At 34.9% G+C, this 26,113-nt stretch overlaps 1 protein-coding gene across 1 annotated transcript in view; it reads right to left on the bottom strand.

Moving 5' to 3' along the window:
* The window catches only part of PDE1A (phosphodiesterase 1A), a 293,552-nt gene extending 268,284 nt beyond the window's left edge, over positions 1-25,268 (bottom strand). Inside the window, exons 1-2 of the mRNA XM_011356541.1 lie at positions 25,208-25,268; positions 24,828-24,938 (exon numbers count right to left, since the gene is read on the bottom strand). Coding sequence (XP_011354843.1) covers positions 24,828-24,928 — 101 coding nt within the window. The 5' untranslated portion in view covers positions 24,929-24,938; positions 25,208-25,268. The remainder of the gene's footprint in view (positions 1-24,827; positions 24,939-25,207) is intronic.
* Between the last annotated feature and the right edge of the window lie 845 nt (positions 25,269-26,113).

Here is a 26,113-nt window from a genome sequence, read left to right as displayed (position 1 = left end):
AATTGTGGGAGTAATGTTCTTGAATAACAATTACACTGTAGTATGCAGGTAGTGGGGTAGCCTTAGACAAGAGCACTGACAGAACTCTGCCATTCATTAAAACAGAAGGGAAGGCAGAGCATGGATGGGGAGAGACATGTGGGGTTGTAGACATGGTAGGGGAGGGCTCTTGTCAGTGATCCATTTGCTCAATAAAGTAGTAAGCAAGTAAAAAGGCGGCATCCAAAGATTGACAGGAGAAGGCATAGAAAGGTCATTCATGGTTATACGGAATGGAGTGCGTTTGTAGACAACAATTATGGCTGCACTTGAGGTTCCTAGTCAACGTTTAAAGTAAAAGCAGTCAGCATAATGGTGTGCTTTTCTCCAACCACATTCAGCTGCATGAGTACACACATGAAATGATAAGAGAGTGTGATTTAATCAGGAGTAGGATGTTTCTGGAAGTGTATACAAAAAAAGGGACAAGGCCGCTAATGAGCATGAAAGCAAGGGGTATAATAATAATGGACTATTGCATCTCAAGCTTTCTGGAGGAATGTGAGCAAATGAGAACAAAGGGGAATGAGAGAGACAGTGTCAAGGGACAGTGAATTGGAGGTCCCAGTAGGGTGGAAAAACTTTTGGAGTTGAGGTACTAGAAGAATTGGACTTGAAAATAAGAAGAAGTGATTGAAAAATTGGTCATTTGGAATTTAGATTTCACCAGCATACCCACTTCTAGAAATATGTTCCAAGGAAAAACAAAATATGGGAAAGGTGTTTTCTAGTGCTATCTATATAACATCCCTAAATTAGAAACAACACAATTGCCCAGCAACAGAGAAACAATAAGGTAAACTTCATGTTGCCATTTAAAACATAATATATAAAGAAAATACAACAGCAATGAATAAAATGTAATTAAATTGAGACACAAAGCTGTATGCACACTATGATTATGTGTGTGTATATATATATAAATATATAACATACATTACGAATATATAAATGTATATATTTCTAATTATTTATTTGATTATTTATTCCAATGACTCTCATTAGCTTTTAAGAGTCCCACTTCCTAAGGTTTACAACTATTCACCTTTTTATCCATCTAAAAAGCATCAGACTCTACATATAGTAGAAATTCACTACACTTTATTGAGTGAATGAGTGAGTAAATGAGTGAGTGAATGAGTGACTGACTTTGTGAATGAACGAATTCATGAATGATGAATGGATAAATGAAGATCTGTGTATACTTTCTGACTTTCAAATCTAAATCTCACATGAAATTTCTAATAGCAAACTTCCTGAAATTCTGAGTTGAACTGTCTGACCTAGTGGTGTAAATAATTTAGAATTCTAAAACCATCACATAAATTAGAACCTTTTCCTATATGATCTTAAAATCAACCACGGATCGAAAAAAAACATTCACTTTGTGAATTAGACTCACTTAGGGGAGAATCAATTTTCCCATCATGTGCTTTCGTTTAACCACAAACTGCTATTTATTGCTATATTTCAAAACAATGCTAAATGAATTTTACTTTTGATCCAGTGAAACATGTTTTTAAATAAAGTCTGAGTCTCAAAGAGATTATGTGACAAGAGATATCCACATGCCAAAAAGTCATTAGTGCTGCCTTTGTTACTCAGAAATTTAATTGTGCAGGAAATTATACAAACAATTTCCAGGCTCAGAATGAGTGTCAGGCAGGTACCATTGTGGTGGTGGCAAATGAGCAGGGAACCAGCAGTCTTTTCAACCACACTTTATTTGTATAGACCATTCACTCTCTGCTAACCTCATCTTAATTACTGCAGCAGCTACAAGAGTGCCAAACAAGAAAACACGACCACCAGAAACTCAAACTAAAAAAAAAACCTTAACGATTAGCCAAAACATTCTTTGCCATACATAATAAAAATCCCCCCTTAACTTACATAAACTTTCAATCAGCAAGAGGATTTTTCTGGACTATCTTTTGCAATGCATTTTATATCAGTATTTGAACAAATTCCAAATAATGGCACTTCGGCAGTTATGTAATCAAAGAATGATAATGTCCCTTATTTTGATGATTTTGTTAAATCCTTGAGAAATGTACATTTTTAAAAAATCAGTTGAAGTGGGCTCCAGAGGAACAAACAAAATCATTTTTTCTGAGTTGTCAACAAGTTATGTATTATCATGTGAAGGAAACTGGATGGTCTTTACCCAGCTATCTCCTAAGCTAAGGTAACCTTTTATTACCTACTTATCTAAAAGTATTAGCACCGTCAATTTTGTTCACTAATCAAAATATGTAGTAAGGGCCTTAGAAGGTCATTTGGATTCTACAATTCAACAAAAAGACAAAACAGGATGCAGTCTATTTATACATAAATTTTACATATTTTATTAATATCATTGATCATACTTTCTTCACCCAATCCTTGTCCCTGATCCACAACCATCTCTCATTATACCAGAGACTGCAAATGGAGAACACACAGTTTTGGCTGGCAGACATGTGTAAATGTTCACGGAACATACTAAAGTCAGTAAGGAGTCTTATTCTTTTCCCTCATTGTCCTTTCACACCCACCCTCTGGATTTTTTTGTTTGTATTACTGGATGAAATCCATCCCCCACAGATTTTCTGATCCCTTTCAGTCACAAGTTTCATTTTAGAAAGTCAGAATGTCCAACATCCAGTGCAATGATCAGAATTCCATCTTATTTCAAAGTGAAGCATTTTCCAGCCTCACATCTGTGCCCCCAGCTCCAAGCTCAGACCTGCATCAGGTGAGAGCTTCCTTCCTCCCCCTCTGTATTCCACTTCCAACTCTTTAACTTACTAAGCCCAAGAGAAAAGGGAATTAGGAGAAATGACACAGTTTTGTACATCAGATACAATTGCTGTCCTGTACTGGTTCATTCTAGATGATGAACTTGTCTCTGGTTGGGACCCCCACACACACAAGATTTTGAGAACTCTTCCCTTTCTGGTCCTCCAACTGCAGTTCCTAAAGAAGATGATGCTTATCCCTACCTGACCACTAAGGGCTCCCTCCCCCATCCTACCTTCACTGGTCCACTCTGCACAGGCTTTATCTGTTAAGGTGCTCTGTACTTCCAGGTAATACTTGAGGCAGCATCTCCTATGAACTGATCCAGTATGGCTTCTTTTCAAGGGCCAACTTAGCCTGTTTGCTCTGATGTTGGTGGCAAGTCCAATGGACCCTCTTTCTCCTTGCTGACAAAGGCAGGTCCAGCCATAGTCTGTCACCTCTGAACTTTTCCTTGGGGGTGGTGAAGATGCCAGCTCACTGACAGGTCCTGAAATCTCCTTTTCAATATCCCATTCAATAGAGACTGGAGGAGTGCTTTCTCTAATGCCAGAAATTCCATTTTCATTCATTGAGTTTTCCTTTATGGCTGGTCCAGTATACGATATCAGGCTTTGGCTGGCACCTTTTGCATTGTCCTTGGGTTTCAGTACCTTAGCCAGAGCCAAAATGGAAAGAGTCCCATTTTAACATTCTATTACATCTGGGGTTTGCTTGGTCTTGAGAGTGTGGACCCAATCAGTGATTTTTAAAGCTTTGATTTATTTGCTAACATTTTAAAATCAAAGGACTACATATAAAATTATGGATTTTGGCTTTTCTCTGAAAATCAGAACTGACCACTATGTGCTGCTATTCCAACAAAGAAAAAAAAGTTGAGCTAAGAGGCTGCTGTCCCAAGAGAAAAGAGGTACTCTTTTCAATTATTTTATGTTTTTTAAGTAGAAGAAAGCAGTAGAAAATAAAATGCTGGAAGTCACAAAAACTAGGATCCAATTCTAACTATGTCACAAACCAGCTGTATTACTATAGTAGCAGTTTTAAAGTGACTCATTCTATTTGGAGAGATTTGAAAGCTAAAATCTACATTCCCAAACCATTTTAGCTGAGGTTTTAGATGTGAATTAGATATTGCAATCAAAAGCAGTCTCAAAGGATTTGTAAGGTTAAATCAGGAAGAGTCATGTTCCTGCCACTGGTTTTGACTGACAAACAAGACATGAGACAATTGTATTGACACATCAAGCCACTGGCTCCACAAGTGTCTAGAGGCAATGGGGTGGCAGCACCTAGTCATGGCAGCCCAGCTGCAGCAGCTCCCTGCCTCTGAATCACAACTATTGACTGTGTTGAGCTTTTAACCTGCCAAACCAGTGGTGGCCCCTGCCTTCCAGCTCCTATAGACATTCCTATAATTTTGTAAACATCTAATTCCTGTATTTAATCCCTTCTATTTCAGATGCCAACCTGGATTTTGTTTCCTGCATTGAATACTTTATAGTACAATTATTTTAAGAAAATCAACTCTTTTTATTTCCTTACTTGTTAAATGGAGTTAGTACATGGTGTCACCTCACAGGATTTTCAAGAAAATTAAAGTGAAAAATAAACATCTGAATTAATTTTAAAAGGACTAAAAAACCTTAGTGCATCATTTTTTTTTTTTTTTTTAGGCAAGGCAACCCTTGGTTAATTTCACAGATTGCAGAGACCTTGTCAGCTTACAATCCCTTAATTTTTATTTTTTTATTTTTTTTTACGCCTACAGTACATGGTCTTCCTAGGTGGTCTCCCATTCAAGTACTAACCAGGCCTGACTCTGCTTAGCTTCTGAGATCAGACAGTGCATCATTTTTTAACCACAGCTAATTGAACATGCATTTATCAACATCTCCTAAAACTCCACTAACATGACAGTAAAGACATAAAAATGTTGTAAATTCTCCCAAAAGACACAATGAGTGGGAAAGAAGATAAGACATGAGAATCAATTCATTTTGGGTTTGAAAATAGATGGAAGAGTGGAAATCTTAGCAAAGGATACCAGCTAGAAGGAAAAGTTTCACCCTGAAGAACCGTGAAAAGATGAAGGAATTGAAGGCATTGGGAGCTGCAGAAGTAAGGGAATCAGAGTGGAATTGAAAGTAGGATTTTATTTAAAAGCTTATATATAAAGGTAGACCTCATTTTCTTCCTTAGTACCTAGCATCTACTGCTCCCACATCACTATGGAAGATTACTGTGCTTATTTTCTGGTTAAATTAATCCACAGAGGTGAGAGAGGTGAGGTGCTACATTTTAAAAACGGAAACTAAGTAAAAACTACATAATGAATTACAGTATGACCCAGCTTCTTTCCTCACTCAGTTCTAGAATGAGGGCAGCAAGGCTTTAACATCTTAGACTAAAGATTAGATTATTTTCTAATATAGAAAACAAATAGCTTCAGAAAAAAAGATCTATGAATACTGGCATTTTTTAATCACCTAATTAGATGGCAGAGAAACTCTCACTGTCTTATGAAGCCCACAAGTCTGCAAACACTATCCATTCATAGTGAGCATCAATCAGCTTTTCAGAGTCTGTCTGAAAAGATAGCCACTTTAAGAAAAGTCTTTAACATGAAAAATGAATTGAAACAAACACACAGAAAAGAGTAATTCTATAGAGTCTATTCAAGTAGAAGAAAATTGTTAATCAACAAAAATAAACTTGAGAGCTAAAAAAGTACTATATATATTAAAAATTTATGTAGATGTTATCACATTATTATTAACATCAGTGTTATTATCATGAAATTTCAGAAAAAAAAGGAATAAGAGCACTTGTTCCTACTCATGGGGGTGAAAAGAACATCACATAAAAAGAACAGGGCTAAATGGCATCAAACTTCTTGATATCAATACCAGAAGTTAAAATAAATGAAACAATATTTTCAAAATTCTGAGAAAAAATATTTTAACTTTATTATTTTAGAGCCAATCCAGCTATATCAAAATAGAAGAAATACAGTTTTATATGTGAATATTGGACTAGCTCATCCCCTAAATGAGTGTAAACCAAGAAAGGATGAGAAACAACAGACACAACTCATGAGGGTGTTGAAGGGACTTTCCAGAATGAAGGCAAAGGGCAGTCCCAGGGGATAGCTGTGCCTTTGGGCTGGAGAGACCCAAAGGCTCAGGGAACACTGTCTCCAAGGAAAAGAGTGGGAGAGAAAAAGCACATGATGTGCTTGGAAATGTAGGAAATATATTAAAGGGAGTTTTATAATTCTTTTCGTGAATTTGGAAAGAATTAATGATAGGTATGCAGTAACCAAGGCCAACAAGCTAACAATTAAAATGAGATATTTAATAATTCCAGGAACAACAAGGGGGTTGTACTCCACAGGAAACATATTCATATTTTATTTCTTGGCTCAGAAGTGAAGACAATTCAGACATAATACTATAAACACCAAACACTGATTCACTGAAATGGTAACAGAACTACACTGGGAAGAATAAGGGAGAATAAGTCAAGAAGGGAGTGGTTCGAGCCTGGTCTAAGGGTGCTAAATTTTCATCTACTGCTATATAAAGTCAATAGATATGCTTAAAATAGATAAATCAAGAAACAACTACATAAAAATTATTATTTTAAAATATGGATGACTTCCAAGAAGAAAGAATTCAAAAATGAAAGTTGATATATCAGGAAGCAGACCTGGGTAGCACCAAGGGGTGGAGAAGAAAATTTCGGTTTTCATTGTCTTATGGTACTATTTTATTACTCTAATAAAAATAAGAATTAATTTTTGAAAGTACAAGTGTAATTCAATATAAAGGGTTAGGACCAAGGGAGCCAAATTTATATTTCTTTAAAGACCCAGTCAAAGAGTATGACTGGCAGTTTCATTCAAGGAGAGCTTTGATGGCAGAATAAACAGGAATCATGCAATTTCAGATCATATTCAGGTCAATTCTCAAAAGCAGGAAAATCAGGAGAACAGATTGCTGGGAGCTGAGAAGGAAATTCAATTCACCAACCATAAAATGCACAGCATTATGTATGAAAACATCCCACCATAGATCCAATCATTGCAAGTATTTTTTTGGGGTGAGCAACCTGCTACCAAACTGCAAACAAGATCAGCCCTGCAATGCCAAATAGGAAATTCGGCAAACATTTCAGAAGAGTAATTTTTAAATATTCACATAACTTATATAGAATTATCCCCAAATTAGTTTATCACAAAAAAGAAGATTCAATTGCCTAGAAAAAGTAGATGTAAAATCTTACTACATGTGACCTTTAGATTGAAGTCTTATAATTTTTTGATATCATGACCCACTAAATTCTATATATAATGACACTACGATAAAAATTTTAAAAATGACTTTTAAAGTATAACCTACCATATACTTCTCTTTATTCCTGATCAGCACAATATTATATATAGTTACTGAGTAGTAGTTGTAATTATACCAAAGCACATAATTAAATAGCATTATTTCATGTGAATATGTGGTTGTCTGTGTGTGTGTGTTTTATTATAAAATTTCAACCAAGGCAAACTTCACTCCACTCTTGGAATCAAAATCATCAAAAAAAAGGCACAATTAATTGCTTGTATAGCATGTGCAGACTTAAAAAAATAGCTTGGCTCTCAAGAGAGAACTTAAAGTCTGAATTATTTAGGTCAACCAAAGCTACTATGAATGGAAACAGGAACGATCATTATATAGTGAAACAATCTCCATACCCCTATGATTATAACCACATTTTATAGCAGTCTTTCATTGTTTGCTTGGCCTGTTGCTACTGATGCATACATTAAAATTTGCCATCAACACTTTGTAGTAAAACTTAAGTCACTGAAGAAAGGTGAAGGGAAAGTTCTATTATGTGTTCTCATGACACTGTGAAAGGTTCAAGTATAAAATGGAATTGAATTTCTTTAACCAAACACAGTCTCATTAATTTCTGGAGACAATATGTACTGTCGTATAGGCAATACTTAAAAAAGCTGTTGTCAAGGAAAAGCATCCTAAAATTAGATCTGCCAGTTTTTGTTTTCTTTGTGGGAATGACCACATTCCTAACAGACTCTTCTGCTTTGAAGAGACAGCCTAAGAATGAAATGTAAAGGATCTCACAGGAAGCTTCTGTAAAGAGGAAAAGAATAAATTAACCTACCATATATTAATTTCACAAATTGTTTTTCTTGCATAAGCATGTCTACTCGTGTTTTTTTTTTTTTATATAATTTTGTGTCTTTGAGAAGAACAAAAGGTCACTGATCTTAGCACCGCATTCCAGGAATGTATTATCCCCTTTTCTACCTCCAATCTGTTCATTTTATCTACTTTTTCACTGTCTGTCCATGATCACCCTCAGGTTCTTATCTCTCCTCTTACCTTGAACCCTACAGAGGCCCTCACCGCATTGAACCCTTCTTCATCCATCACACTTATATTTTCTGGCAACCCAGTTCTGCATCTGCTCTGAGCCTTCCTGGAAGCAGCTAAACTGAAAGTAACAGGAAAAAAAGCACATAGGGAGACAGACTGAACTCACTTTAAATATATGACAGCAAGTGGATGCTCAGCGCCACCCGCCAATTACACCTCATTTCCTTAGTCACACTACTTCTCTCTGAGGTGACTGTTTCACACTTTCTCCTCAAATCTCCACTCCTCTTCCCTCCTCACTCTCCGCAAATAGCTTCTTATTTCATTTCACTGAGAAAATAAAAGTAACCAGAAGGGACCATCACCACGTTTTCACCTACCTACTTGCATGTGTTCCCAAATATTCTGCTTCCCTCCCTTGCTCCTAGATCCAGTCTCTGCATTTAAGCTGCCCTTACTTCTCACCTACTCAGGAAGCTGGAAATCTGGAAATATTTCTCTCCCTTCTTCCTTCTCTCCCTCTCTCTCACCCCACCCACCCCATCTCTGCATTGATTTTTTACTCCCTACAGAATCATTCCCGCCATTCTTCTGATCAGAGAATTAAAACTCTCTAATATCTCCCACATTTAACAAACTCCTTTACTCTCAAACTCCCCTCCAGCTATCATCCTATCTCCATGATCTTTTTTATAGAAAATTCTTCAGAGTTATTTGTACATGCTGCTCCTACTCCTTTACCTCTAGTCTTTTCTTTTACCCATTCCTAAAAGGATATTGGTTTCCCCCACTTTATTGAGAGTGTCCTGCCAAGATTGCCAAAGATCTCCACAGGGCAAGTGTACAGTCCATGTTACATGACCTCTCAGCAACATTTGAAACTTGACATTTTCTGTTCTTGAAAAGTTGTTTTCCCTTGGCTTCCAAGAGGCCACAGCACATGGCCACTCCTTGGTCTCTTTTATTGTTGTCTCCTCTTCCCAGCCTCTAACTGTTGGCGTGCCTGAGGGCTCAGCCCTTGATTCCCTTTTCATCTACACCAATTTTAACTCTTTAGATGATCTCAGCTAGTTGCAAAATTTTAGATATATCCATATACAGATGACTGCCAAGGTTATATCTTCTGTTCTGACCTTTTATCTGTCCAGATGTTTGTTTATTTATGAGACTACTTTCATGTCTAATAGGCATCTCAAAATTCATAGATACAGAAAAGCTTTCTGTTTTCACTACCATTTTCCTCATTTTAGGAAATGGTACAGATTAACCATATCTATCGAAATCCTAATAACTCTAAAAACTAGACCTTTTCATTTGGCAGCAAAAGCCATCCTGAACTAACGAAAGGTCATTTTTTTCTAAATGAGTACTTACACGTTTACGACAGAAATATTCATGGGGACTACCCCAGACCCCACTGGAAATATTTAGTAATTTTTGGAATAGGTACCTCATTACCTTACTAAAGTCAGAAAAGTTATGAATTCAGGTCACAAAGGTTTAGATAAGGGACTGTATACCTAGTTGTTGAGGTTAACACACACACGCACGCGCACACACACACACACACACACACACACGCACAATAAAATAAATAAAATAAGGCATTATGACTCATTCTTTTCAATCCTTATACTCCCACATCCAATTCATCAGTGAGTCCTATCAGCTCTAATTTTAAATATGTCCTAAATCTGAACACTTATCATCTACATAAGTACCAATGTTGCCAAAGCTTCAAACCATCACCTGGACAACTGCCATAACATCCTAACACATCCTCCTGTTTCCAATCTTATCCTTCTCTGCTCCCCCCACCTCCTCAATATTAGCTTCCACAAAATTACCAGAGGAGTCTTCTTTTTTCCTAAGTTTAAGGTATACAACCTGTTCATTTGATACATTTATAAATTGCAAAATGATTACTACTGTAGTATTAGCTTCCACCTCATAATGTCACATAGTTGCCTTTTATTTTGTGGTAAGAACATTTAATATCTACTCTCTTAGCAACATTCAAGTATATGATACAGTATTATTAGCTGTAATCATCATGCTGTACATTAGATCCCCAAACCTGTTAATCTTACAATTGGAAATTTGTCTCCTTTGACCAACATCTCCCATTTCCCCCACCCCACTGCCCCTGGTAAGTACCATTCTACTCTCTATTCAGAGAAGTCTTCTTAGGACATAAGTCAGATCCTTCTTAGAACATAAGTCAGATTTTATCCAGACTAGGGATAAAATCCTAAATGTTGAATCTTAGATAATCTGACTTCTGCCTTTCTCTCCACACTCAGTTCCACTCTTTCCCTTACCCACTCTACTTCAGTCCTCCTGGTCTCATTTTTCCTCAAATGTACCAGATTCACCCTGCCTCAGGGGTTGTGCTTTTGCTTCCTTCTGTCTGCAAAGCCATGACTTCAGGCCTTGATGTAGCTCACTCCTCACTTCATTAAGGTTCCTCCCCACAAGTCACTGCCACAGAAAGCCATTCCCTGACCATTCTTCCAAAGTAACCACTTTGAATCTCCCAGGTGCTTTGTCACCTTACTCTGTTAGTTTTTATTAAAATTACATTACGTATTTATTTGTTTGCTTGTTTATTATCCATCCTCTCCATCCAAACGTAACTCCATGAAGGTTGGGATCATGACTGTACTGTTTATCACTGTATCCTGGTGCCTAGAACACTTCTGGAGCACTCCATGTGCCCAGTGACAAATACTCATTAAATGAACAAATAAATGAAATTGAAGTAATAAGTCAACTAAACTGGCTTAATTAAATATTAGTCCTACTTTCCAAAGTACCTCATATTTTTACAAGTGTCAGTATAACCCTGATGAACTTAAACTACAACTTTATTTCTGAATGACTCTCATTCTGAAGATAGTTCTAATCAGTGACTAAGATTACCATCATTTGACTCACACTGTGTAAATTAGTATTTACTTTTATACCCATAAGACATATACTTAACAAAGCAATCTGAATTTCTTAAAGAAAGTATTTTTTTCTCCATTTCTAAACCTAAACATTTCCTCTTTCTAGAGAACTTAAGATTAGTTGGCAATGTGTTTCCAATTCCAAAGGGATCAAAAGTGATTCCATTATATTTCTTGTTTTCCAAGTGCTATGGCTATTGGTGGATCAATTAACTTGTCTAATAACAAAAAGTGGACATTATGCTAATTGAGTATATAATTAGAAATCAAAGAAATATAAGAATAAAATCATTTTAGCATTATATTATTCATTTTTTTAAATTTAGAAAACCAAAACAATTTGTGGCAAGGAATCAAAAAAGTTGTCACAATGCCTTATATAAAATAGACGGAAGGTATATATAATAAAGTTATTTGGGGACTAATGCCAAGAAGATTTTAATCCTCTAAACTGAATATTGATATTTTGATTGTGAATTTCATTTTGGCACATTCTCAGTCATCAAGTATATGTGATCTCTCCTTAATTTATGACTCCACTATGGATAAATGGGTTATCCCTTAGATGCATCTTTTGATACACATTTTGCAAACATTTCTCCCTAATTGAAATATGATACACATGACAGGATGAAGTCAGAGAACAAAAATATTAAATGACAGTTTTAAAATGATGACTTTAGTTGAAAGCTCATCACCTTGGACTTGAGTGTTTGGTAAAAGTGAAACTCAAAAACTTAAAATTGCTCATTTGCATTGAGAAATTTCAAGACTACCTTGCTTTGTTAAGTTTCTCTTTGAGGATCTGAGCAAAGAGAGGATTAGTTATTCTTCAACTCAGTGGTGGACAAGTAACTGTAGCCTAGAAACTGATATAAAGTATTTAGTCCGATCGCCTCCAAGTTCAGTCAGCTTATCTCCTGTCTGACTCATTACAGTTTGGAAACTTCAGCAGGCAATTAACTTTCACAGGATACACAGCTGTCTTCATAACCAAGAATTCACTGGGCCACAAGGCCAAAGGAGGCAGGACATTTACTAATCATTGAAAGATATTCTCAACATAATCCAACTATTCAACCACATAATGAAACAGAAATTTGAGTTTTCCTAGGATATGAGTGGTATAGAACTTCAGAAATTAGAATCTTGGAGTAGGAAGTTTAGTTACTTAGAAAAAATAAAATCTCCTCTGTCTTTTTCCCCATCATATAATTATCCAGGGTCAACTTTTATCTCAAGCTCATATTTGGCAGAAGAAAGGGCAAAAATAAACACATTTTCTTACATTTGGTTGCACAAAAATAATCTACAATAACAGCTATTTGTGGATGCTTATTTTGTGCCAGACACCGGGCTTGCACATTTTGAATGCATTACTTTTATCCCTCACAAGATTCCTCTGAGATTCTGTTTCATATTACAAAGTTTGTCTTTTGTTTTTGTTTTTACTTTTTTTATTTTGATTTTGTTTTATCTGTGATATTGTCACAATCCCAATAATCCCTGCTGATCAAGTTCTGATACCTCATTCTCTTCCTTTCTCCAGAAGCGGCTTAAATAGCCTCCATAAAACTTTTTTGATCTTCCGGCTTGAATTATTGTCGCTGCTGAACATCTAGCTTTACTAGCTATACCATTCAAATGTAAAGTTGTATGTTGCCCGGTTACTGGTTTTTATTACATTGAAACATTTCTAACTTCTTACTTCATGTAATATACTATGCTAGGCACTGAGGATACCTTAATAAGAAAATGGCTTCTACCTCTTCCCTCTTGTTACCTCAAAGGAAGGAAGAAAGATTATCTGGAAGGCAGAATAACTAAATGGACAATAACAATAAATACACGAAATGCAATTAGAGTATCAAGAAGAGTCATCTAATCTAGTCTCAGGTAATCATGAGTGTTTTTTCTCTGACTGTAATTATATTCTGATAAGGCTTTAACTTTCCCACCTGGCCTTTCAGAAATCAGCTTTAACATGGTTACAGTCTCCCAAAGACTGTAACCTATACTTATTTTTCCACTCAATTTAAATTCAAAATCTTTTCCCACAAATCCCTTCTCCATTTTTTTGATTTTGCCAGACATTTTTCTCTTCACCAATAAGACTTCTCATTTACAAAAGTTAAAGACTTCTGGTTTCCAAAATTTATAGCTATTACTCTACCTTTAAAACCAAGGGAGTCAACTAAGATTTTATTTTAACTCACAGAAATACTGGTAGAGATTAGTAATAGCAAAACTAATGGTACTAGTCAATTCTGAATAGACAACTATTTTATATTAACCATAAATTATGAAGACAAAGCAATAAATAGCTCCAAAAATACATAGAAAGGATTTTCTTTTATATAATCAAAGCAATTGCTTAAGGAACAAAGAGAGAAGGAAAGGAAAAAAGAATTTTATAAGATTGCTATCTTATCAACTCTGTATGGTAAGAAAAAAAGTGATGAAAGAAAATTAAGGCTGAAAAAGAATGAAAAAGGGGAAATTTATACAGAATTGAAAATTAAGTTGATATGATAAAAAAATTATAACATAACATCATTTTATAGGTTTGGCTATGCATTACCTGCTCACAAAATAAAAGTAACCAAATAAGCAACCATTTAACAGATGTGACCTGCTCAGATGAACTCGCTAAAAATTAGCTGAGCCTAACCAATGCAGCTAAATGATACATACCCAAAATCAGCAAATGGCTGCTACATTATTTATATGCTACTTACCTGGTTTCCACAATTTATTCTCTCTACAACTTTGACTCCTTCTATTTCCTTTTATTCCTATCATTTACTTTTCTGACCCAATCAAAAATTAGCAAATATTTCAGAGTTTATGAATGTAAAAACTTGAGATCACTCTTTTCTTACCCTCTCCTACATCTAGAAAGACAATCTTATACTAAAGTGATTCAGATAATAGAAGAAATATGTAGGTGGGGAGGAATTAGATGCAGAAACATTTTCTTCTTTATCTTTGTGGTTTTAAATAAGAAGCCTAAAAGAGTGAGAACTGGGCCTTCCTATGCCCTGCATGACCTGTTGTCAGGGCAACAGGATGTGTAGGGAGCCCTGGCCTTCCCAGTACCTGTTGCCAGGGTAACAGGATATGAACCATCCTCTCTTATGCAGCTATGCAGTTTCTCTGCCTTATTCTATGTTTCTCTTCTGTTTGGCAGGATATAGAACCACACGACTTCAATATACAGGCCACTGAGGGAGCATGTATTAGAAGAAATATTTATGTGGGTACATGCCATTGACATTGTTTTAGGTGGAAAAAATGTGGAGGAGAATTTTACTGGACTGAATTTCTGAGAATAAGGACTTCAATTTTTATTTCTGAAATATAAACTAAATTTTGATTGGTCAAAGAAATAAATAATAGGAGATAATGAGAAGGAAAGAAGCAGTGTGGTAGTAGGAAAAAACTGTGGAAGCCAGAGAAGAATTATATAAAAAATTTTAAGTCTAAGAGTTTGATTTTGGGGGGTATATCAGTTGGATTTTTTTTGTGCAAACCATCTCACAAATTTAGTAGCCAAAAACAATAAACATTTACTATTTCCTTATGATTTTGAGGATGTTATATAGTCCAGGATGACCTCACTCACGTGTCTTGGTCTAATGGAGCCTCAGCTGGAATGGTTTATATCTGCTTTGCATGTTCATCCTCCAGTAGGCTTGACCAGGCTTCTTTCCATGCTGGTATGAGAGTTCCAAAGAGCAGCAAGAGAGAGTAAATCCCAATGCTTAAGCCCTTTCCAAGTCTTTCTTGCATCACATTTGTTAAGATCCCACTGGCCAAAGCAAGTCGACTGCCAAGCTCAGAGTTAGTATGGGAGGGATTATCCGAGTGGACACAGGAAGTCATGAACAAATTGGGACATATTGCAACAGTAAACAACAACATGGACAAATCTCTGGGAAAACAGACCGCTCTTTGGAAAACTTGAAATATTGAAGCAGAGATTTGCTGACAGATGAAATATCAAGAGGGTCACACCTGTAAAAAACACTTCTTCATATTGGAACCAGTGGGAGGTACTAAAAGGGTTCTAAAAGTTAGAAAGAAACGCCTTAACCCATTTAATAACCATCTCCAAATGCAGTCTAAGAAAGGATGAGGAAAATACTGTGTGCCTTTAAGTAGTTTGTGTTCTCTGTGGGAAATAAAGCATAATAAATTCCATTTAGATTATTTCCCTAAAATAAACAAGAAGAGAAAAGACTCTTCTCACCTTACTTCTGAAAAGAACCTTATCATATGCTTAAATCCTTTATAACAAAAAGAGAAAGGACAGTATAGCAAGAATAAAATACCTAGTTTTTAATCATTAGAACTCCTGCCTTCATTCTTATTAGTAAATAAAAATCTTCAGGAACAGACACCCCAGATATTTCTATTGTGCAGTTTTCTTTCTCTGTCGTTTGGGATACAAAAGGCCAAACGAATTAGAATAATTTTGTAAGAGTCCAAGCTCTGAAGCAGCAAGAGAGTTTATGAAAAGTCAAATTCACTTGCAAATACTAGCTTAATCATTGTTTAAATAAATTAATAAAAGAAGTAATGGTAGTGCATGTATAGAAAAGGAGAGAAATAAAACTGGAGAGTTTCTGACATCTAAAGCATATGCCAAATGATAACTCCCCTTGGTATTCAGCTTTGAGGATGCAGAACTAGGCAAACAGATGGCAGGATTATGGAATAATCAAAACAAGAGAACAGTTTTTAACTCCTGAAATGTCAGGTTTTATAGCGAGTCTTGAGTGTCAAATGGAATTATCTAACTCAGTGTTAAATGGAAAAGGTATAGGCCTGGAAAACTGGTCCTCCCCTTGCTAATTGATAAACATTGGTCAAGACACTGAATGTCTCTGAGGCTCAGTTTTTCTTATCAGAAAAACTGATGATAACTGTGCTGAATCACGCAAAACAAAAAAAAATCTTTTAGAAATTATAAAGCACAAAAGATTTGCTATAAAGTATGAGCAGTACTATAATTCAATTATGAGGTGATTTTTAAAATAGTTTGTTAATCAAAACTGTGACCAATGCCCAAGTTGTTCAGGTTTTTTTTTTCTTATCTTGTTCCAAATGTAGTTTATTTTGAACCAAGTCTTAGAAAGTCCAGTTTTAATTGGCCTAGTCAACATACTGTTGCTTTTCCAATAAGAAATCTATCTTGACTTTCTTCTAAATTATCAAGGACCTGATTCATGTACAAAATTCCAAGAATCCATTGATCCTCTACACTGATGCAGGGTTTGAGTTTGACCTCATTTTTCTTGCCCTGTAGACTGTACCTAGAGATTTTACGACTTTTTCGTGACTCAAATTATTTGAATAGCTATAGATATAAAAATTTTGCCTATCAGAAATTATCTGTATTGAGCATTTTTGGAGCCTAATTTAATAAAAAATTTAGGTTTTTAAATATTTCATAAAATATAAAATAAAATATCTCTTTAAACAACTTGAAGAAAATATAGCTTTAAGGAGAAATCAAGAGTCATGTTTCACTTATATGCTTCTCTTGATCTATTATCATTTTTTGTCTTTTCTTAACAATAAATAGTTATTCGTGCCTAATACATGTCCAGAGCAGGTATTTGGAATACTATGATTCTCATGAGCCTTTAACACTGTCATCTGTTTAACTATGTTAATGAACAGTTCCTTTCATGTTTAAAGGGCTTATAGCACAATCCTTCAAGATGGGAATCAGACTTGCCCAAGTATTTACATTTGATTAAATGTTTGAAATGTGTAAGAATAAAGGATTCAATCTAACAACATAATGGTAATTTGATATTTTCTAAAATGAATTGGCAAAAGGAAGGACTGTGGGACACAACAGTAATTACCTGGAAGTCAGCTCCACTGTGAACTAGGCAAGATCTAAGGAGAGATTTTCAAGATAGAGTGATGCAGAAACTAACCCTGGGTTATATATGATTACAGAGACCTAAATTTCATTCTAGGACCACCACAAAGAGCTGAACGAAAGGTGCTAAATCCATCTAAGCAATTCTTCTATCAGTGAAACTCACAAGGCCAGCCCAAATTCCTCAGCTCTCTCCTCACGTAACTTTCCCTCCTGCCCAGGGAAATTTAAATCCTCTCTTCTGGTGAAGAGAAACCTAGGGATCTTGGTGAGACCACTTCACTGAATTAAAAGAAACTTTGTGTCTCATCCTGACAACCCTATTCTTTCCACTGATTCTGATAAGAAAATTACTTGGAAAAAAAATTCTGCTTTGCAAATAATGGTAGTAATAATAATGATAACAGGTAGAATTTCTTGATTTCTGGACTCTATTCTAAGCAGTTTACAACCATTAATTCATTTAATCTTCTCGACATCTATAATATCGTTCTATTTTATAGATGAGAAAACTAAGGCACCAAAAAAATCAACTTGGAGAAGATCATATAGATGTTAAATAACAGTTGAAATATGCGAGAATAAATACAATTATGGGAATATTAATAATTACAATGTTTTCAGAGCTTATTCTATACCAGGTACTGTGTTATACTTATTATATAATTTTTTAATTTAATTTTCAGTTTCTTGACTTGGGCAATATTCACATTCCCAGATTCTAATGCTTCCATTTAAATGGAAAGACCTTCCAAAGGAAAAGGCTTCCAGGCTTCTCTTTGCCACTTTTTACATTCTTTCACAGAGGGTGTGGAGCAACATTTGGTTGGTGAATTATGGAAAAGGAATTAGACCTAGGAGGGCAAGCTGTCATTTTTGGGAAGTGGAGAAGTGATTTTCTGCTTGTAGAAAGCTGTTTCATCTGTTAGGATCGTGAGATAAATTTAGGAGGGGAGGTTTTGTCCCCTGCTGGGAACATCTGCAGTTTTAGAGGGTAAGTTGAATTCAGAGGTATTCTGGTTTATTTATCTACAACCAAAACTTTATCCTCCAATACAAGTTTAGTCTTCAATAAAGTCTATCCCTTACTTAATCCTGAACTTGGAATAGAGGTGTCATTCACTCACTTTCTTTCTCTCCAAGATCCTAAGAGATGGGCATCAATTTTTGTCTATGTCTCAGTTGAAAAGTCACCTTCAAAGATAGGTCATTCTTGACAATCCAAAATACCTTCCCCAAGTAACTCTTGATCATATTACCTGGTGCATTTTTTTTTCAGGTCACTTTTTACTCTATACTAACTTATTATTTATAATTCACTTTTTGTTGCTTGTTTCCTCTACTAGAATGCAAACTCCTTTGCCTAAAATAGTGCTTGAGATAGCATACAATCAGTGGATATTCGTTGAATGAGTGAATAAATGTTAAATAAAATAATTGGATTTTACGATAGGAAAGTGAAGTTTAGAAAAGTTAATAGATTTTCAATGATCACTCAACTATGGGACAGACAGTATTAGAAAATACCTGACTGATTCTAAAGTTCAATTTCTTAATCTCTAAGGTATTTTACCTCAACAATATCTATTTTATAAACTATAACATAACGTTATATAAGGACTGAGACTTATATTAAGATTATGCTTATATACCAGAATAGTTTTTGTGAGGTGGTTTTCTTCAAATTAGTTTTATGACTAAAGGTCAGTATTTTTTTAATTTATTTATTTATTTTAATTCGTTTCAAATATATAATACATTGGTTAGATATTTATATAGTTTATAAAATGATCCCCCTGATTACTCCTTCTTTCCTCTGGTTTTCTACCTAGCCAATACATTAATGATAACTGTATTCTCAATGCCATGCTCCCCATCCTCGTGACTATCCATCAACTACTAATTTGTACTTCTCTAACCCTTCACCCCATTCTCCCAGACCTCCAACCCTCCCTCCCCTCTATCCATCACCAAATTGTCCCCTATATTAATGAGTCTGTTTTTGATAGTTTAAAGGTCAGTATTTTTAAACTAAGTTGCCTGATTAATCCAACAAAACCATCACATAATCAACAATGTGAGATGAGACTGAGATTTATCAACAATTTTCAAGAAAGATAGTATAACATTCTTCTTTGACATTTGACATGAATCAACTCTGTACTCTCAATATCGGAGCTTGGTAAGAAAATTGGAGGTCTGGGCATGTAAGCCAGAGTTATATGGAAGACAGTGAGTTATATAATGGCTAAAGATAAAGAGTATCTACTCCAATTTGCCATAGTGACCTAGGCTGGCCCCGTCTCGAGGCATTGTGTGTGTGTGTGTGTGTGTGTATGTGTGTTTCAGGAGAAGATATAGGAATGGTCATGTTGATTAAGCACTCTGTTATTCTGTTACTGGAGGCATGTATTAGTTTCTAATTGCTGCTGCAACAAATTTGCCACAAACTTAGTACCTTGAAACAATACAAATGTATTATCTTCAGTTTTTGGAGTCAAAAATTTGCTGTAAGTTTCATTGAGTTAAAATCAGGTGTTGGCAGAACTACTTTTTTTTTTGGAGGCTCTAAAGAAAGAATCTGTTTTCTTGCCTTTTCAAGCTTTTAGGGCTTGCCCACAATTCTTGCCTCATAGCATATTTCCTCCATCTTCAAAGCTGGCAAAGATAGGTCAAGTCCGCCCCACATCACAGCACTTTGCCTTCTTTTTCTGCCTCCCTCTTCCACTTTTAAGAACCTTTGTGATTACACTGGGCCCACCTGAAAATCTAGGTTAATCTTTGTATTTTGAGGTCATATGATTAGCAACTTTAACTTAATCTGCTACCTTAATTCCCCTTTGTCATGTAAGGTAACATCTTCACAGCTTCTGAGGATTAAAACATGGACATGTCTGGGGGGCAAATAGTCTGTCTACCACAAGGCCAATGGACTAAGTTTTAAGAAACATCATTCCAGATCCTTTTCAGGCAATCCTTCTGAGAATGTCCTCTTTTTTGTTTTGGAAGCAGATCTGTGTCTAAATCCACATTTCACCAGAGAGTAGTTTTTAACCAACTTAGGATACCTACCTCTTGCAATTGTTGGAAAAGTAAATAAGAATACAGATATGTTATACCTGAAATTTTCTGACGACTAGTAGATGGTAAACAAACATTACTTCTTTCCATCTTCTCTATCCCTATTCTAGCTGTGAATCTATCTTCACTACGGGCCTTATTTAGGCAGCCTGACTGATCTTCTAATTTTATAGTTAGAGCCACTACAAGATTCGGAATTTTATTCATTCATTGACGGATTGAAATGTATTTATTGAATTTTCTCCTGTGTGCCAGGTACTGTGCAAAGTACTGGGGATCCAAAAGCAAACACCATGAACATGGCTCTTCCCTCAGTAGTTTGTGGTCCAGTAGGAAGGTCAATTTTTTTAAGTAAAGTGAAGGTTATGTTATGAGCGAAATACAGAAAACTGAGTATGGAGAGTCAGGAAGGATTTCCTTTGCAAGTAAAATTTAAGAAGAGATCTTTAAGATCTTTACAAGAGAGCTTTTGCAATGGGAGTCTCTATTAGCATTTTCAGTAGGGCAATTCTTCCTGCTATGGACTGTCTCAAGCTCTAGAGCACCATGCCTTGCCCCTGCTGCCCACTGAATACAGAAACACCCTCAGGCATTACAACGACCAGGATCATCCCTGCACATGTCTAAAAGCATCATGGGGAAGCAAGAGCAACCCTGGATGAGAGGAGAAATGAGTGGTTCCCTCAGGGTGAGAGAACAAAATGAGAAAAGTCAGATGAGTGCTAAGCAGCTTTCTTTGGGGCAGCCTGGGTCTGGTGGGGATTTTTTTTTATATTACTGCTACATCTCCTTGGTGATGAGGGTTTGGGCTATTTCATCTGAAACCGTACCATACATTGCCTTCTTAATAACAACACCCCATTGAAATTAGTTATAGGGTTATTATACAGTTCCTCCTTTGTCCTTTATGCTTAACATTTTTTTTTCTTGCATTGCTGAAGATTATGTTTACCACCAAAGAGGTAGAAAAGAAGCCTAACTTAAGTCTTTCAACTGTTGTATTCATAATTCCAGATGGTAATACCTGGACATTTGTCTACGTTGAGAAAGATAGGAGGTATGTGTGTGTACATGTAAAATTAATTGGCATATAATTTAGTTTCTAACTGAAATCCTCATACGTTCTAGTCCTACATTTATGAAAACTGAAGAAATTGGCAATAAATGCCATGAGTGATGAGTCTCACATTTTTGTCAATAGATTATAGTTTTAAGCACTTCAAACTTTCTTCTGTTAAACAATGAGTAAGATAACACTGACTTAGTTTTTGCTATAACATTATGTGGCTTTTGCTGGAATTTCTACTTGATGATAGTTTTCTGGAAATGCTGTCACCCCTTGGATTGAATTCTTAGAACAGTGGCACTCATGGGAAAGAGCAGCACTAATGTTTTAAGTAAGTTTAATTTTTTCAAAAATCCATGGTTGTGGAGGTTTTTTTTTACGTTTTTACATTTAAAGAAGAAAAAAAAGCAGTACCTTGACAGAAAAAATCTAAAATTAACTATAAAGCACTGCACGTAGATGAACATAAAATTTTGAAATCAACTTTTCCAATCTTTGCAAAGACTAGTATTTAAAATTTTTTTCTTAGTACATAGGAAGTAGCATAGGTCTCAGAATCAAAGGAGACTTCTCAACCAGAAATTTCATTTGTGTTGACATGCAAGAAGAAATAGAAAGTTTTCTAGGTGCTAAATAATTGATAACATGAGAAAGCATGTAATTCTTTTTCAATGTAATTTATGAAGAACATGATGACATAGTCATTTGCTAAAATTTCTACCATCATAAATGGTGAGTCATAGTGTAGAATCTAAAGTTTTATACTGAATGACAAATTAGTGATAGAAGATGGATTGGGGGGGGGAAGCTAAAAAAAAAGCTATAACTATAAAAAGAAAATTAATAAAGTGCACAAGCCTATATCAGAAATCAGAAGAGGAAACTGTTTCACCTTTCTTCCCACAAAGGAAGAAGAGATTTCTTGGCACATCACTGAATATGGTGTCCCAATTAAATAGTATATGAAGGAGATTTAAAATGAGCTAAATGAAAGAATTTAAGAATTATTTCTATGGACTCAAAAAAAGTATTCTAAAATGTTATGTTACATGATAATGCCTATAAAATAAAAATACTTTCTATAAATATCTACCTATAGTGGCTGGTGTTTTCCATATTTAAGGTATACTTGAATAAACATTTTACTTTAACCTTTGTCTCTATTTTTATCTAACCTCAGAAATGTACATTATAGATAGAACCCACTTCAAAACAGAATATCCTGTTGAAATAAATCAATGTATTTGTAAAGAGAGATTCAGTAAAAGATCAAAAAAAAATTCTCCCAACAAATATTTAAAGGAATTCACTGGGTCTATTTTACCAAACCAAAAAAAAAAAAAAAAATTTGAAAAATTGTTTAATAGCTTTCATGAGTAGCAAGAATGTAATTGCCAATATTTAAAAGTGAAATTCTAGCACTAGCAATTTTAATAAGCTAAAATTCTGTTCAAGTCAATATTACATTTTAAATAGGCCAGACAATTTCAGCAATGAAATAGAGTCCTTCATATCACTGCTTCGATTGCAGATTACACAAAGACCATAATTATACAATTTGGTTGTCATTAGTCATGCTGATCTTAGATTTAGAGCTTCTTATTTTGACAATTCTAATCCTAAAATACTAGTAATATCTTAAATCAAAGTACAAGTTAAAGTAATAACACCAAAATGAAATTCCTTCTTTTTTTGATATAAAAACAATCAGTCATTTCAATCAGTTTAGTAACAATAATTTTTGAAAAACTTTTATCAGTAATTTTTTCCCTCAATGGTTATTTGGTGGCTCTATGTGGACACAATTCAAAATTTACTCAGTATATACACATATTATATATTCTACATCAATGTTGAATATCAAGTTAATGAAGTTCTACTGTTGAATTATCTTATCGCTCCCTCCTGAAATGTAATGACAGACTGATCTTTGAGATCAATTGATAAAGTGAAAGTCAGATAACTTTGCACTAAAATGTTAGGTAAATACAAAGTCGTTTTTCAAATTTCTTAAAGACATATGCCTAATTTCACTACCATAAATCTTCATACATTCAAGTTACTACAGAAAAATAGAACAAATATAAACAACACAAACAAAAATATTCTGTTCTACTGAAGGGAAGAAAATCTAAAATGGTCGTAATATGAGATATAATTTTTCTAGTACAGTTGTTTATCTACTCACTAGGTTAGGACACAAATAATCTGATGACTGCCAATATTTAACCTTCACCTATGCTAATTAATTTTGTAAATTGTTATTTGCTTTTATAGGATTATTTGTTTCTCCCTAGAGAGCCACCTCACCAAAACACTGTAATGTCTAAATCTTCAGTGAAACTTGGAAACATATTTCTCTAATTCATTCAAATGATGTAAAGATGCTTCCTTTTTTAAAGTTAGTCTCTGTTAAAAGTTGTTTGCATTATTAGTATGCTATTATACTAGTGCAATGCTATATATTCATGTGTAAGAAAATATACAGACATTATTTAAATATATATAAACAACATTAATTACATTTAAATGGAGGAAAGTAGAAGGCATTTTACCTTTAAACAAAGTTCGATATAATTTTTTATCTAAAAAAATCATAGCTATCAAAAGAGCCACACTGAATTTACTGAGATGTTGTATTTTATAAAATACTATGTAAACACCAAATTTGAAATATGAATCCCAGAAAATCTTTGTTCCACATGGTATAAGATTCATTCAGCTCTTATCATAGAAGAGCAAATATATTTTCACTTTAAATATGCAAACATGCTAACAACTGCTTGAAGATATTCATATTCACATTTTATCTAAATTTTAAATATGATTTTCAAATTATAGCATAATTAAAATAAAGCATGTACATAATGTGATGTAACACTAAACAGGAATTAGTAGCATACACAGAAAAAAAAACTGAAATGTTTAAATAGCAAGGTGAATAGAATTTCAATTAAAGTTTGACTCAGCTACTTATATTTCATGCTTGACATAAGCACATCTCTTGACTCACCTTACTAAGATCTATTTTATCTCATGAGCTCTTCTGTACTCTCACAAGTGAATTGTTTAATTTAAAGCCTAAACTCTCCAATAAGTTTGGTATGCTGATAGTGTTTTTCCCACATATGCATTTTTTTCTTAAAGAAATAAAATTCATTAAGACATAAACAATAAGCACCGTATTAATCCTCCTTTTGTTTTTTCAAAATCCATTCACAGAGAAATAAGTACCAGCAGTAATCTCTCTATTCACTTGAAGAAAATTTTGTTTCTGCAAGTACCTTGGCAAACAGCTTTCTGGTTACTTTTCTGCATGTCTAAACAACACATGCAGAAGTATAAAACAAGTCATATAGTATAACAGTAAAATGATTTTTTTTTCCTCTGAGAGTTGCCTTTGCCTTACATAAAACATACAGGTGCAAAAAAAAAAAAAATGTCTACTTTTCAAGCAGGTTGTTAACTGACACTGACAAGTTTTATTTTTTAAGAGAAATGTTTCTAAAGGAACCACTAGTGCACAAAGTCAGATTTTACCAACAATTAAATACATTAATAGTCAAATTTGGAGAGGAGAAAGGAAAACAAAACCAAACAAAGAGCTTACTCACATTCCTTTCAAGCGTTGCCACATTTTTTCAGTGTGTTCTCCTATAAGATACTTAAAAGTGGTGTTTTCCAGGTCTTCGATATCTGTAGTAGTAGACCCCATGATGATATTCCTAGGGCAAACAGTTACAGTCAGTTTCAGCAGCTAGAACAAGCATTCCTCAGCCCACTACAAATCTGAGTTATACAGTAGCATCTCTTATCTATCAAAACATTGCAGATTTACAAAGCTGAGGGCAGCCTCTGCCAGAATTGCTATTGACTTTGACAGGCATATCCACTGCTCACCACATCACCACCCTCAAGCAGACAGCAGTATAAACAGATCCTCTGACCTCACAGAAACAATCCACACATGTGAGCCTGCTACTGTACTACTGACCAACTAAGTGCTCTAGCTCTCCCCAAAAGCAGCTCATTTGTTAGTTTTGTGCACTGAAGCACATCAGAATTCCTACAGTTTACGAGATCTATTATGCACAAGAGAAACGTGAATGACTTTAGCGCACCAGAAGAAGCTGAATTCCTCTCTACCAATGGAAAGAGAGCAGGATGTAATAAGAAAACAGATGGCAGGAACCAGTATCAGCAGCACCACCCTGAGAAAAAAAGTGCCTGTTTTAAATGCCAGGTTTTTCTCTCTTAATTGATCTGGAACCAACAGTTAAAAATATCTCATCTTCTAACAAAAAAATGCAACAAATATTAAGGACAACAATGAGAAAATAACATACAGAAGACAGACCACAGAGCTCCACAGGTTGTTATTGAAAGAATATGTACATCAATGATGCTGTAATCATGCTTATTCACCTTCTCCTAGCAACTCCACACAGTTGGTAACTGCCAATTTAACCAGTGGAAAACACAGCAATTGCAAACAGCCTGCTCCACGAATCCTCTGGGAATTTAAAAAAATGAAATAAAATGAATAGTGCATATGCTTATATGTGTGTGTTGTAGAAAAGGGAGTGTGAGTGTGCGTGTGTGTGTGCGTGCGCATGAGGGTGGGGACAGGAAGAGTAAGAGTAGAGAAATTAATGCTGTGCTGCTTGTGCATTTTAGAAGAAAAATGACAGAAAGTGGACATAAACAGAATAAGAACTGAGTCATCTGCCAAGCTCCAAACACATGGCGAGCTTTCTTTGAAACAAGTACAGACCTTGAGTACGAGCTCCATAACAGTTATTGCTATCTACAAGCTGCTAAGACAAATATATTTAAAAGCAATATTTCCTGTTTGTTTGGAAACCCAAATGTAGTTTTATTCCTTCCTGAAAGAAAACTT

This window comes from Pteropus vampyrus, unplaced genomic scaffold (genome assembly GCF_000151845.1).
Source record: "Pteropus vampyrus isolate Shadow unplaced genomic scaffold, Pvam_2.0 Scaffold2, whole genome shotgun sequence".
Lineage (NCBI taxonomy): Eukaryota > Metazoa > Chordata > Mammalia > Chiroptera > Pteropodidae > Pteropus > Pteropus vampyrus.
Note: the sequence above shows the minus strand (reverse complement) of the source record. Positions and strands in the feature narration are given on the sequence as shown.